The 15,116-nt window shown below is 46.1% G+C and overlaps 1 protein-coding gene across 4 annotated transcripts in view; it reads left to right on the forward strand.

The window, feature by feature from the left end:
• Ubac2 (UBA domain containing 2) overlaps positions 1-15,116 on the forward strand; it is a 175,748-nt gene that overhangs the window by 108,214 nt on the left and 52,418 nt on the right. For 3 of the 4 annotated variants that reach the window (XR_004772224.1, XM_035452114.1, XM_035452116.1), the window contains exons 5-6: positions 2,810-2,933; positions 7,064-7,111. Coding sequence is in view for 3 of the 4 variants with exons in the window: in XM_035452114.1 (XP_035308005.1) it covers positions 2,810-2,933; positions 7,064-7,111 (172 nt within the window). In the remaining variant the exon portion in view is untranslated. The remainder of the gene's footprint in view (positions 1-2,809; positions 2,934-7,063; positions 7,112-15,116) is intronic. The other variant, XM_035452115.1, reaches the window with a different exon arrangement.

The raw sequence follows: 15,116 nt of genomic DNA on the forward strand, positions 1-15,116 counted from the left end.
TTTGTCCTTATAGGTCTGGGTTCCCTCATTTTTTAGGTTCATCCATTTACCTGGAAATTTTCATGATTTTATTTTTCTTTACAGCTGAATAGTGTCCCCTGTGTCTCTGAATCACATTTTCATTGAACGACATTTAGGTTGTTTCCATTTCCTGACTATTCTGAATGGGGCACAGTGAACTTAGCCACTGTTGACTAAATTTATATGGCGTACAATGTTGAGTCCTTTGGCCATCGGCCAAGGAGTGGTATAGCCAGCCGGGCCTTCCGGTGATTCTCCATACTGGTCTCCAGAGTGAGTGTACCAATTTGCACTCCCACCAACAGCCAGGTTCCCCGTCCTCACTGGTGCTTGTCATAAGTTGCTTTGTTCATCGTGGCTATTCTGGCTGGGGTGAGGCAGAATCTCAGAGGTGGTTTCAATTTGCATTTCCCTAATTGCTAAGGGTGATGAACACTCTTTGAGGTATTTCTTACCTGTTTTTATCTCTTCCACTGAGAACTCTGTTCAGACCCATACCCATTTTTGGTTGGGTTGTATTAACCCTCTGTCTGTCCAGTGTAGAGCTGACAAATATTCTCTCCTGTTGAGCAGGTTTCTTTTTCATGAGCAGAAGGGAGGCCCTTTCTTCTACACTTCACTCCTTCACTTGTAGCTCCTTGGTTCTGTGGAGCCCTAGAGCCCTGTTCAGAAAGCCCATTCCAAGGCGAGTCCTGTGTCATGTAGAGTACTATGTATGTTTTCTTTAGCAGTTTTCATGTTCCAGGTTTCAAATTGATATCTTTGATTCACTTGGGTCTGATTTTTGTGTGGGTGATAGAACTGGGTCTAATTTCCTTATTCTGCATTTGAACAGACATCCAGATTTCCCTGTACTACTTTTGAAGGTGCTGTCTTTCTCCAGTGGATGCTTCTGGTCTCTGTCAGATGTCAGATGGCTGTACTTACAAGGACACATGTTGGGACTTCTGTTTTGTCCCATTGGTCTACATGTCTGTTCTTGTGTCAGTACCATATTGTTTTAAGTATGATGGCTTTGTCATATATCTTGAAGTCTGGACTAGCAATCCCTCCAGTATTCTTTTTGATCAGGAGTGCTTTGGCTCTCTGGGGCCTTCTGGTTCCATATGAATTTTAGAATTGTTTTTCTATTTCTTCAAAGAATGTTGTGGGCATTTTGATTGGGATTGCATTGAATCTGTAAATTGATCTAGGTAGGATGGTCATTTTTACAATACTAATTCTACCAACCCAAACACAAGATGTCTTTCTCAATCTCTTTCTTCAGAGATTTGAAGTTTTTGTTGTAAAGGTCTTTTGCCTTCCTGGTTAGGTTTGTTCCAAGTCATTTTGTTGTCTTGGATGCTACTGCAAATGGGAGTGTAGATGTATAGAAAAACTACTGGTTGGGCCAGACAGTGGTGGCACAAACCTTTAATTCCAGCACTTGGGAGGACGAGGCAGGTAGATTTCTTGGAGTTTGAGGCCAGCCTGGTCTACAGAGTGAGTTCTAGTGAGTATACAGTGAAACCCTGCCTGGAAAGAGAGAGAGAGAGAGAGAGAGAGAGAGAGAGAGAGAGAGAGCTCATGCATGTGTGTATACATGCCCTGTCAGGAGTGTGAGTCTGCAGTGCTGGAAGGAGATGAGGTGAGGGGCTGCTTCTTGTTCCAGGTGAGATGGAGCCTTGCTGGGCATCCTCTGACATGCTCCATGCCCAGCTGGTTCATCAGCTCACTGAAACATCCAGATGGGCATGACCCTGGGGGCAGAGAGGAAAGCTGCTAACTACCAGAAGGAGTCAGAGAAACCTGAGCAGGGCCATGGGAGCAGAATTGGCTAAGCAGGAAATACAGAGGAAGTTCTGGGAAGATCACCCATGTCCATGTGTCCATATGTCCATGTGTACCAGCCAGATGAGCTTGTATCCAGCAAACAACTGTTGGGGTGTGTGAGGGAGTCACGGAGAGAAGGGAAGGAAAAGGGAAGCCAGCGAGAGTGTACTTTGTGAGGGTCTAGCCTGGGGAAAGGGAAGAGCCATTTCAATTCTGGTTTGGGACACTGGGGTCCTGTGGAAAGGGGACTTCACATGGCCCATCAGACACCTGTCTTCTGTAGGGACGTAGGACCCTGGCAGGAAGAGCTCTTACTCTGAAATGAGACTGCTGCCAGGCACTCAATTCGAATGTCAAAGGGGAAGCATGGAGTTGCAGAGCCTGGGGCTGCCCTGTTAGGACCAACCTCATTTCTCTGCTGGGAGCCACACAGAGAGCTGGGATTCTCCATGGAGAGACAAGAGAAACAGGGGAGCCCCAGGAGGGTAGGGTGGTGTGAGGAGCCATTGAGAACCCATCAAGGAAAAACGTTTCAGACAGAAAGAGGAAGAAATTTGAGGAATAGAGAGTAGGAGTGGTGAGAGGAGTCCGGAGCCGCGGCTGGACGACCCGCCAAAGTTTGACATGATTTTGTGTTTGACCGGGAAAGGTTACAGCCGTGTCCATAGTCTTTCGTCAGCTTCTAGGCCATTCGTGGGAACTGAACATAGATAGCATCCATTTTAGGTTAACTCACTGTGTCTTACAGCTAATTAGTAGATGCCCAACTACTTACCAGTAGTTTGCAGTGAGGATGGGGTGGTTGGCTGTCTTAAAGTCTCACACACACTTGGCCATTGTTTGCCTATGATGAGTGTTTGAAGACCAACATGTGTACCACTCTGAGATATGAGTATAACTGGTGTTGCTTCAAATGTCTTTCTGCTGGTGTTTGAAATTCATTCTCATAGTGGTTTTTCTTTGTTTGTTTGCATAGCTTGGCGCCAGTGTTTGCTCTCTTTGTACCATTTTACTGCTCCATTCCAAGAGTCCAAGTGGCACAAATTCTGGGCCCGTTGTCCATCACAAACAAGACGTTGATTTATATATTGGGACTTCAGGTATGGTAAACATTTTTATGTTCACATTTCTCTAACCAGATCTGGGTGGTTTTTTGCTTTTTGTTTTATTTTGCTCTTTTCTCTTTTGTCTTTTTCTCCTTCAAGGGTGTTTCCATAAATCTGGCTTCATGATCTGTATCATGCTCAGAGAGGAAGTGTTAGAGAGTGAGAGCATCAAGGTTCAGAAGGTGCTAGAATACTTTCATAGCCTTCAGAAATCTGATAAAAGCTTTCACTGTAATTTGTATCAGTGGGAAATATTTTCATTTAATCATGCATTTGTATGCGACTGCATTTGAGAATCATAGCTTGAAGTGGAAATAATGAGAATGGAGGAAACGGAAAATGAGTGTCAGGGTTGGCACGCCATGCACTGGGCCACGTGTGAAGCCATGAGAAGAAACCCAGCATGCTTCGCCCATCCAAGCTGCGGAGTTTGCAAGAAGCACCGTCAAGCCGAGTGTGTGGTAGTCAGAGGAAGAAGCAGGATTTTAGGTCCACGGCCAGAGTAGGCTACAGAATAAGTTCAGGGCACCCTGGGCAGCCAAGTAAGATCCTGTCTCAAAATTTAAACACAAAAGGTTAAAAAGAAGGGGCTGGAGAGATGCCCGGTTAAGGGTGTGTGCTGCTCTTGCAGAAGACCCAAGGTCGGTTCCCAGCACACCCCACACCCCACTTCAGGCAGCTCATAACTGCCTGTAAGTCCAGCTCCAGGAGATCTGAGGTGCCTTCTGGCGTCTGCAGGTGCCTGCCCTCACACACAGATGCACACGTGCACATGTAGTGAAAAAGAGCACAAGTCATGTAAAGAGGAAAGACACATAGGACACCGCTCAGTGGTAACACCCTTGCAGAGCATGTCCAAGACCCCAGGTTCAGTGTCCAACATGCTCCCCCTTCTGCAAAGAAGGAGAGAAGGTGGAAGTGGCCACGCCCACTCCAGTCTGTCTGTTCAGACATGGTGACTGGGTCATGCTTGTAGCGGCCTTGCTGTGAAGCCACGAGAGCCTTTGTCTGACATGAAAACTTAGACCACCCAGCACCCAGCGTGCACCAGATGCTTCTGCAGCCTCAGGCCTGTGCTAGAAGACTCGGTGCTCTCCAGGTTTCTGTCTTCACTCTCTCTGTCACTTTCTTTTCTTTTCCCCTCGCGGCTGGCTTTTGAGTAGTCTATAGCTTCCTGTGGCACCCTGTATAGCTTGGCCTTTTGATCCCCCCGGTTACCAGGTACAGTGTTCCTTACCCCACACACACCAGTCCAGACACATACACAGTGAGCTGCCCCTCCTCCCTCCCCGTGTCCACCTTCTCCAGTCTGCTGTCCGTTATCAGTGGCTCATCCGGGGTAGCTGTTTCCTCACCACGGGGTGTTTACCCTCACCTTTCAGACTCTACAGCATGACACATGGGTCCTGGCTCACTCTTGTCTTGCCATGGCTTTCTCCAGCAGTGAAATGTGTGTCAAGTTCCGAAACCCCTTGAGTCTCCTGGTGACCGTCTAGTTCTCCCAGCTCTGATGTTAGGCGAAACCATCGAGGACAGAAAGGGTGTTACTTCATTAGTTATGGGGTATGTGGAAGTCCATAGGACCACAGGGATTTCACCTGGGTGACTTCCAGCCTCTTAGCCCTGTCCCAAGACAGAAATGTCGATACCACTACCTCAGATAGGTTTCCAAATCAATATAAATTTCTACTTTTCTCATGGTCCTTGCACTAACATTGTAAGGTAGAGGGGAGGTGTGTCACCTGCTTCTTGACACAGTCTAGTCCTCGAGAGAGAGTGACAGCCTGGGTTCTTGTCTATCCAGTGCCTCTTCCATTCCTCACCATCCTGAAGGCACAATGGTTTAACGCTTGTATCTGTCCTGCCCTCTCCTCCATACACTCTGCACTTTCTTTCATATATCGTGTGTGTGTGTGTGTGTGTGTGTGTGTGTGTGTGTGTGTGTGTGTCTGTGTGTCTGTGTGTCTGTGTGTCTGTGTGTCTGTGTGTCTGTGTGTCTGTGTTCCACTTGTTACCATGGGGGTTTCCATACATATGTATGGAAACCAAAGGTAGACTTGATGTGTTTCTTGACTGCCTGACACCTTTGTTTCTTGAGCTGGAGTCTCTCACTGAATTTGGAGTTCATCAGCTCTGTTCCTCCACCCTCCTAGTGACGGGGTAACACCCACACCTCACTGTGCTGACTTGTTATGTGCTGTGGACCTGTGCGGCAGGCACTAATGCACTGAGCCCTGCCCCCAAGTCTAGCTCCTTTCATGCATACTTCTCTGGCTTTCCCTCTCCCCACCGTGGGTACTTGAAGCCAGGACTATTAGGTAGACAGATGGATGGGCAGGCAAGTGGCTTTAATCATCATAAGAGCCCGAGTGCTTGTTTGGTGACACAAATGTAAGCCATCGGATGGTGGCTGGAAGATGGAGTCAGTGTGAGGTGCTCACTTGCCTGGAGGCGCATTTCCACCCTTTCAGAGTGCAAGCCAAAGCTTGCTTCTAAGGCGAGGGATGTGAGAGACCTAAGAAGTTATTCTTTTACTGACAGATGGCAGGCTATGTGACTTGGGTATGAGAGGCAAATGGATGAGGAGTACAGAGCCATGGGGCAGAGTACCCCAGTCACACCTCCTGTTGCTGCATGGCCCAGGGCAAGCACCCGTGTGCTCTCCTCGCTGGCTGATGAGAAATCTGAGTGAGGCTATGAAATGCCTGGAGAACAGTGCCTGGCTCTAGGAAATGTTGGCTAGTTTTGGATTCCTCCTCTCATAAGAGCAGATGCTTGTCCACATACACAGTCTTCATCCCTGTTAAGAGAGAGCTGGGTACAGCAGCCTAGCGTCCTGCCAGAAAGAAGAGAGAGAGAGAGAGAGAGAGAGAGAGAGAGAGAGAGAGAGAGAGAGAGAGAAAGAAAGAAAGAAAGGAAGGTCAAGTGGACAGTGGCAGTAACTTCTCCTTCCCTGTGAGTGGGCACTGGAGCAAAGCCCACAGCCTCCTTTCCCTGCACGTCCGTCTGTCTGTCTGTGTTCTGTGTTTCTGTGTCACCTGTGCAGAACTCTGAATTTCCGTCTAGCACAGTTGTCAGCAGTGCATCTGAGCTGTGCTGATTCAGCATCCATCCCCTTTCTCTCTCCATGTTCCTGCAGCTCCCCCCGAACCTTCCAAAACTAAGCAAGAAGCCACAGATCCTTTTATGCTCACAGGACACTTAGAGATGCTTTGTGATTTTTATTGTTTTGTTTAGAGCCTTGAACATGTCTCTCAGATAAAACTTTGGAAAACAAAGGGAGAAATTTCATGAGGTCTAGTTCTAATGCCCTTCATACTTTCGCATCAGTTAAAACTGTTTCAGTCTTAACAACTTTATTTGACTGTTTTAACAAAATAAAATATAGTAAGATAAAATAAAATAAAAAAAACATCACAAGGAAGTTGGACCAGGCAAACCAACAAAAGGAAAAGAGCCCCAAGAGAAGGCATAAGAACCAGAGACCCACTCGCCCACACACCCAGGAAGGAATCCCATACAAACCCTAAACTAAAGCGTTAATGTTTGCAGAGGGCCTGCCGCTGCAGCTATCCAGAGTGAGGGTTCTGTCCCTGAAAAGGATACCATGGGGCGTGGACTTAGATGCTGGCAAGTTCTCCATTCTGAATGTACCACACAAAGCAATGTTGAGAAATTAAAACGAGGGAGTTGTATGAACAGCCGTTACAGACCATTACCTAGCGCCAAGTATAGACAACGACTGTTGCTTCTACATTGTGAATGCTAATTATTTATTTGTAGTTGTTTACTGTAAGTCGGCTAAGGTCCCATTGAAAGTGAGAATATGCTTGAAATTCAGTTATTTTTCTTTGCATGTCAGGGGCCAGTTGTGATAACACACGTGTTATCCGATACAGAAAGCCCAGAGACTCCGGTGAAAAGATCAGCATCTTATTTTATTTTGTTTTGTTTTATACAAGCAGAATTGCTCTTCCTTCTCTTGTAAACCGTTTCCCTAAATTATGCCTTGCATGATTAATGTGTATGTAACTCCTGTGGTCACCACTGCAGTGTGTGATGTTAAGTATGCTGTGGCTGGCAGCTGGATTTCATTTTTAGTTGCCTTTTGTTTTCTTTTGTAGCTTTTCACCTCTGGTTCCTACATCTGGATTGTAGCCATAAGTGGACTTGTAAGTGTAATTTTTTTTTTTTACCTCCTTTCCCTGGTTTCCCCTCTTTTTTTGAATGGAAGAAAAAACAGGAAAAAAGAAGTCAGGTGCGGATTGTGGGTCACACACACACCTGTGTCTAGCGTCCTTTTACCCATATCAGGTATAGCTTGATGTTCCTTCCTTGGTGACTAAAATGGGGCCGTTACACGGAAAATCACAATCAAGACAAAGGAGACTGGTTGGTCTCAAGTTTCAGAGTTGCTTTGATGAAGGTTTTAGATGAGGTTTTAGTCAGTGTTGTTTTTAAATGGCATCAGTTGTCTAACTCATAGTAAGAGGAGGATGACACAGAGTGAGCGGGAGAGCCGCTCCACTTACCGTGTAAGAGACGAGGTTGTGTGGGGGAAGGATGAGGTGACTGCAGAGTCAGGTGTGTCTGAGGACACCAAGATCACTGTGTCTGTGGCCAGAGAGGGAAGAAGGGAGGGTGCCCAAGGTTTTGGTTCCCTAATCTGATTTCCTTCTCTTGCCCATGTCCATGGGAATCCATTACATCTCAGGAAACATTTTAAAAGACACTTAGAGCATGTGATTGACATCGACGCTTTGTGACGTGAATGTAAACCTCTAAACTTACGAAAGTAAATTTGTTTTTGTTTTTGTTTTATTACCGCTTTTGAGATACATCCTCTCGTAATTATTTCTGTGTTTTCTTGTCCCACTTTTACATCTGTAAGTCTTCATCCCTCCTTGCCCCATTCTGAAATAGTTCTCAAACCTCTTTATTTCAGATTTACTCTATATCAGGTATGTTTCTGTGTTATCCTTTGTATTTTAAAACTTAGTTCTTTTTTTTCTTTAAATTCTTTAATTACTACTCATATTTACATATCCATCACCCCCATTCCCTGGCCCTCCCATCCTCTTATCTTCCCCAACCCATCCCCAACTCCTCCCCAGGGATAGTGAGGCCCTTCACCAGGGACCTTCAAAGTCTGTCATTTGGGGGAGGGCCTAGGCCCTCCTTGCTGTATCTGGGCTGCAATAGTTTCCCTCCAAAGGGAATGGACTCCCAAAGTCCATTTGTGCTCTAGGGTTAAAGACTGGCTCCACTGTTAGAGGTCCCATAGACTGTCTTGGCCTCCTAGCTGGCACCCACATTCAGAGGTAACAGCCAGAACATGGAAGCAACCTAGATGCCCCTCAATGGATAGAGAAAATGTGGTACATTTATACAATGGAGTACTACTCAGCAGAAAAAAACAATGGAATCTTGAAATTCACAGATAAATGGATGGAACTAGAGGAAACAAACCATCCTGAGTGAGGTAACCCAGTCACAAAAAGATAAACATGGTATGCACTCACTCATATATGAATTTTAGATATAAGTAAAGGATTACCAGTCTACAGTCCACACTGCCAGAGGAGCTAGGAAACAAGGGGGACACCAAGAGAAGATTGCATAGTCCCTGGAAGAAGGGGAGGGGGGCAAGAACCCCTGAACAAAGTGGGAGCATGGGGGGCCTGGAGAGGAAGGAGGTGGGAAGGGAAGAAGGGGAGGGGGAGGAGAACAAGAGGACTGAGACAGGGGAGGAGTAGAGGAGGGCAAGAAAGGAGATGCCTTCATAGAGGGAGACAGCACAGGTTTGGAGAGAGGTCTGGCATAGGGGAAATGTTCGGGGATCCACAGGGATGACCCCAACTAAGAATCCAGGCAGTGGTGGAGAAAATGCCATTGATGCCCTTCCCCTATAATGAAATTGGTGTCTACCTTGGTTACCATTCCTAGAGCCTTCATCCAGTAGCTGTTCAAAGCAGAAACAGACATCCACAGCTAAACACTGAACCATACTCCTGGAATCCAGTTGTGGGGAGGGAGGAGGGATGAGCAAAGGAGCCAAGAAGGTCCTAGAGAAACCCGCAGAAACAGTTGGCGTGACCTACTGAGAGCATGGAGACCCTAGTCATAAAGCTGGGGAAACAGCGTTGGACCGAAAGTAAATTTGTAACTAGCGTATATAGAAAATAGTTTGCTGGGATGGTGGTAGTGGTGGTGCATGCCTTTGATCCCATCACTCAGCAGACCTATCTGTGAGTTCAAGGCCAGCCTGGTCTACATGGTGAGTTCCAGGACAGACAGGACTGTTTCACAGAGAAACCTTGTCTCAAAAAACAAAACAAACCATTTTAATCTCCTTCTTGAAAAAAAGGCTAAGAACATTACAGAATGGGTCTGTAGGAATGTGCACAGCATTAAAGGGAAAACAGACAATTACGCCCTCACTGCAGACCTGTCAGTAAGTCACCCCGACCCTCCTTTCCTGAAGGAGCAATCGGGACTTTGGCTTCCATAAGGCATTGTGCAGCTTTCTCTGTAAGCTCCCTGTTGTAAGTCATTTCAGATAGAATGAGGTCATTCATTTTCCTTAGCTGTATGCTCTCAGCTAAAATCCTGTGGGTCAAAATGAAGACTTTTCTCTTCCTTATTTCATCATTTACCCAGGAACTCCCAGTGAAACCTTCAGAACTCCTGAGACAGCCTGTTCTTGTTTTCCTCCCTCCTTTCCCCTCCCTCCCTCCCCCTCCTTCCCCTCCCCCACCCTCCTCTCCCTCTCTCCCTTGCCCTTTTCCTCCCTCTCTCTTCCCTTCCCCCACTCTCCTCCCTCTTTCCCTCTCTCTCCTTCTCCCCTCCCTCCACCCTTAGAGACTGGGTTCATCTTGAGCTCACAGCTGTCCTGCCCTGCCAGGATCACAGTTGTGAGCTATCTGGTATTCTTGAGACCTGTTGTGGTTTGGGGTCATTCTGGGGTCAGTTTTGCCTCCAGGCCACGTGGCCTGCCCTTCCCAGTGTCGCTCACCTCATCGCCACTGACCCAGTATGGCACAGAGAGAGCTGCATGTAGGCGCCATGCCATGGGAGCTCTCCTTCCCTGGCAGCAGTGGCATCAGACGGGAGCAGGAGGACCACCCTCTCGTGTGTGTGTTTTCATCTTCCCGTGGCTGCAGGTTTCAGTTAGCAGCTGTAGCGTTTCTTTAATAACACACTGTGATACATTTGTTTAAAAATGCCCCATTTTCTTTCGCTGTTCTGTTTTTAGACTTCTGGTGGTGAGTTGAGTGTTTACCATCACCTCAGAAAGTTTCATTCTGTGCCAGTCCGGCTCTGGAATTGGAGGTCTCATTTCTCAGCTGTTGGTCTTTCTGGACCCTGGGAGTGTTCATGCTGAAGTCATGTCTCTTCCAGTCTGCACCCTCACAGCCAGTAAGCTGAAGGCACCTAGTAATTTCTAACGTGGAATCCTTTTTTCAGAGTCGTAAATAGGCCCATAATGCGTTTGATATAGAATTCCCAGATGACTTGGCATTTTGAGGAGTCCATTATCATTAACCATTCGTTTAAATCACTGAATTTTCTTCTCTTACAGTGATCATCTAAAATGATTTTTAAAGTCTGATTAAATCTTCATATTACTCTCTTTCTTATTTTTCCAGCATGTGGATAGCACCTTTTTTATTTCTGCTGACTAATCATGAGCTGAGTGTGTATGGTGGAGCTCATAGCTGGCATTTGCAAAACCCCTAGCACTAATTAGTTAGCTGGCTTAAAAAAATGGTTGATAGAGGCACTAATCATAGCTAGTTTTCTTTCATGCTGGGCCGTACATGTTGGCGATTGTTTCCAAATTACTGTTTTCTTTCTGGTTTTGTCAAGAAAGCCCTCCCTCTTTTTACCATATCATATGTCACGTATAATATGGTGTAAAGATAGATGATTATAAAGGGGGTTTACTTTATGAGCAGAGCATGGCAATGTACCCCTATAATTGCATCTGTCAAGAAACAGAGGCAGGAAGGTTGTCGGTTCAGAGCCAGCCTGTCTCCTACAAGCAGAAAGAAAATAGTAGCGTTCTTTGTGAGTGTCTCGCTTGGTGGCCACTGAAGTGAGCATAGGGCCTGCCCGTGTCTGAGAGTCACAAGGACACAGTCCATCCAGATGGCCTCTTGCTCAGTGTGACTTCTCCTTTGTCCTGTAGATGAGATAACTTCCTTTTTCTTTTGGTTTTAATGCTAGCTTTTTAGCATTAAATGTTACAATTCATGCTACTAGAAAGGAACGTGCAGACAGTTACTCATTACTGTGAAGTGGTGTCACAAAACCCATTGGCGGGCTCACCAAAATGGTTTGATGGGTACTTGCTGCCAAGTGTAACAATCTGAGGACCCACATTGTGGAAAGGGAGAGCAATACACATGCACACGCCCACAAATAAGTAAGTAAGTAAGTAAGTAAATGTATTGAAAGTCGTTAGCTGTGTGTGTTGGTGGATGCATACACACACACACACACACACAGACACACACACACACACAGACACAAACGTATTTAAACTTTCACCATCAGAAGGTGTAATGTATCAACAATACTGTGCTTAAGAAATAATTTTACTCAATTCTGGAAATTATTATGTGATTTGTTTTATTGTCGGGGGCAGTAGGCAGGGCGGGAGATGAAGCTCGGTGGCAGAGTTACTTGTCTAACATGCATAAGATCTGGGTTTAATCCCTAGCACCAGGATGGGGGGGAAATTGTGTAAAACAGTGGTTCTCAGCCTGCGGGCTGCGACCCTAGTAGGGTTTGCATATCAAATATTTACATTTCATAAAGTAGCAAAATTACGGTTGTGAAGTATTGACAAAATAATTTTATGGTTGGGGTCACCACAACATGAGGAACTGTATTAAAGGGTTGCAGCTTTAGGAAGGTTGAGGACCACTAGTGTAAACCGTATGTTATTTGTTGTTTGCTGTCTTAGAAACAAAAAGCTATTCCTGCTCTCCTGAAAAGCTAACTTTGACTTGAGTTTAGTTTATTATAAGTTGATCTCTTTTAATTCTAACAGTTTTTATCTTTTCTTGTGTTGTTTATTCTTGCATGATTATCCATGCTTCTCAAATATCCAGCGGTTAATGGAGAGTTGATCAGTCACACCGCATGCTATTTTACCACCTAAGAGCCAGACTTGTGTCTCAGCTGGTCACGGAGATGGATGTGAGCTAAATCCTTTTCCTAGGTGGAGGCAGAGGAATTGCTACCTTACTGGTAGCCACAGCACGCTGAGAACAGCTATCCTTTGGTTCCATTTGGTGACCTGTGATGGTGTGTGTGTGTGTGTGATGGTGTGTGTGTGTGTGTGTGTTGACTTTTTCCTCTTTTCGTAGTTCTGTTTAAATATGAGATGCTCTGAATGGCTGCAAGAATGGAATTAGGAAGTTTGGCTTAGTGTCCAAGGGGTATTTCAATTTGTTTCAGTGCTTAAAAATTGTTACGAGCATGTACATTTGTGTATGTGTTAATGTGTTTGAGCATACTTGTGGGGAGGCACATATGTGTCGAGGCCCAAACTAACATTGGATGTCTTTCTAGGTTGTTGAGGAGAACAATCATCATATGTTGGGGCAGTTTCTCTCAGTTAACATAGATCTTGCCCATCTGGCTACTCTAGCCAGCTAGCTTGCTCTGTGTGCTGTATTACAGGAAGGCCTCCGTGCCCACCTAGTGTTTATGTGGTGGGTGCTGGGGATCCAAACAGCAGTCCTACTGGAGTAGCAAGCACTTTACCCACTGAGCCATCTCTCCAGCTCCAAGTGCTTGGACATTTTTGGTGAACTACTTTTGCTATGGATCTTCTGAAGTACTTTGTTGGTACAAGACTGAAAAAGTTGAGGCCACTGTGTTTATTCATAACTCTACCAGTCTCGTTACACACGAGTACTTTATTTCCCCTAAAGCAAACGTTGCCTACATATTGTACATTATTTAAGTTCTACTTGTGGTTCCGCCAAGAGCTAGCTCTGCAGCCATCTCTGTCCCCAGTACTTCTCCATTTGCCACAGTTTCATGAATCATAGTCATGAGTCATAACCACTGGGGTGTACCTCGACTCTCAAAAGCGCGGTCCCACTCAGCCATGATTAAAATAGAAAGAACCTGCTTCTGCCAAGTGTATGGTTGCATAGCTCTCATCTCCAGCATTTGCTCTTCTTTTCAAGCTGTCTAAGAGCAAAGTAACTCTCAGTCTCCGTCTCGGGAGTGTGTGCTGTGGCGCCCTCGCTGCGCCTGTTGTCTGCCTTTGTTACTTGCTCTGTTCGGACCATCAGACTCTGGTTATCTTGCAATCAAACAATGTTAGTGTGAAAAAGAATCTGTCTTTCCCACTGTAGGGTAGAAATGTACATGGAAGCCAGATTACATCGAGCATTGACTGTGGTTTGCGTTTGGGTTGTTGTTCTGTGGACAGTTAAGATCTTCAAAGCTTTTCAAACAAACACTCAGATGGTACAAGATTGTAGCTGTTATGGGTCCACATGAAAGAGAGGGGAAGGGAAGATGAGTTAAGTTACCTCGGGGGAGTCAGGTGTCCCCTGTGCGGGCTCTGATTTGCCCGTCTCTTCTTCATATGCTTTACTTTAATGACAAAAACAAAAAACCAAACAAACAAACAAAAAACAAGTAAATAAAAGACTGTCCTAAGACTGATGGAAATTGGAGCAAACTTAGGAGCTGACCCTCTTCCTGGGTGGTGAGAGCTAATGTTGTGTAGGTCTTCTCTTGGGTGTGTTTTTTCCTTTTCTTTGTGCTTACTTTTTTCTGTTTATTCCTTTTCCCCCAGATTTCTTATGCAGACTGCCCAAACAGGGGTACAGGGTAGAGGGCAAATAACTCACGTGTTGCTCAAGACCTTCAGTTAAACTTTGGGAACTTAGAAGTTAGAGTCCCAAATTTAGCAGTTCATAGAAAATAAAATCGGGGTACAAGAGAAATCAGGCTGGCTAAAGCCATGAGTTTGCTTGGCCCTAGAAGGCCCACATAGAGAAGCTGGACTGTGGTGGTATATTATTTGTAATTTATTAAGGCTTGCCTGAGGGTACAGAAAGCAAAGCTAAACAAAAGCCATAGAGCCAGGCAATGGTGATACACACCTTTAATCCCAGCAGCCATACTAGCAAGTCATAGAGTCAGGTGATGGTGGCACACACCTTTAATCCCAGGACTCAAGTGACAGGCAGACAGATCTCTGTTAGTTCAAGGCCACAATGAGCTACATGAAATTGATCCAGTCCTAAAAAGGAACAGCTCACTCGAAGGCTGTCTCAGTACTTGGGACCACACGTTTTAAATACCAGGGTTTGAGAGGTATAGAAGGAAGAGGCAGTAGTCTGGGATTGCAGTCTGATGTTTGGTGGGGAGATTTATTCTCCAGCTACACCTAGGAGAGGACAGCCCTTTCAGCCTGAGGCAGAGTGAGAGCTAGCGCCTGACTGCTTGCCTTTCTGACTCTCAGCTTGAAGCTTGAACCCCAGTGTCAGTCTCTGGATTTTATTTTTCATGTTACACTGACCCTCCAGAAGTTCCAAGGAAACACCCACACTTGGAGGGACAGAGGTTCTTCACCTTTGGGACTCACACCCTCAGAGAGAGGGAGAGCCTTCACCTTTGGGACTCAAACCCTCAGAGAGAGGGAGAGCCTTCACCTTTGGGACTCAAACCCTCAGAGAGAGGGAGAGCCTTCACCTTTGGGACTCACAGCCTCAGAGGGAGGGAGGTCCTTCACCTTTGGGACTCAAACCCTCAGAGAGAGGGAGAGCCTTCACCTTTGGGACTCACAGCCTCAGAGGGAGGGAGGTCCTTCACCTTTGGGACTCACACCCTCAGAGGGAGGGAGAGCCTTCACCTTTGGGACTCAAACCCTCAGAGGGAGGGAGAGCCTTCACCTTTGGGACTCACACCCTCAGAGGGAGGGAGAGCCTTCACCTTTGGGACTCACACCCTCAGAGGGAGGGAGAGCCTTCACCTTTGGGACTCACACCCTCAGAGGGAGGGAGAGCCTTCACCTTTGGGACTCACACCCTCAGAGAGAGGGAGAGCCTTCACCTTTGGGACTCACACCCTCAGAGAGAGGGAGAGCCTTCACCTTTGGGACTCAAACCCTCAGAGAGAGGGAGAGCCTTCACCTTTGGG

This window comes from Cricetulus griseus, assembly GCF_003668045.3.
Source record: "Cricetulus griseus strain 17A/GY chromosome 1 unlocalized genomic scaffold, alternate assembly CriGri-PICRH-1.0 chr1_1, whole genome shotgun sequence".
Classification (NCBI taxonomy): domain Eukaryota; kingdom Metazoa; phylum Chordata; class Mammalia; order Rodentia; family Cricetidae; genus Cricetulus; species Cricetulus griseus.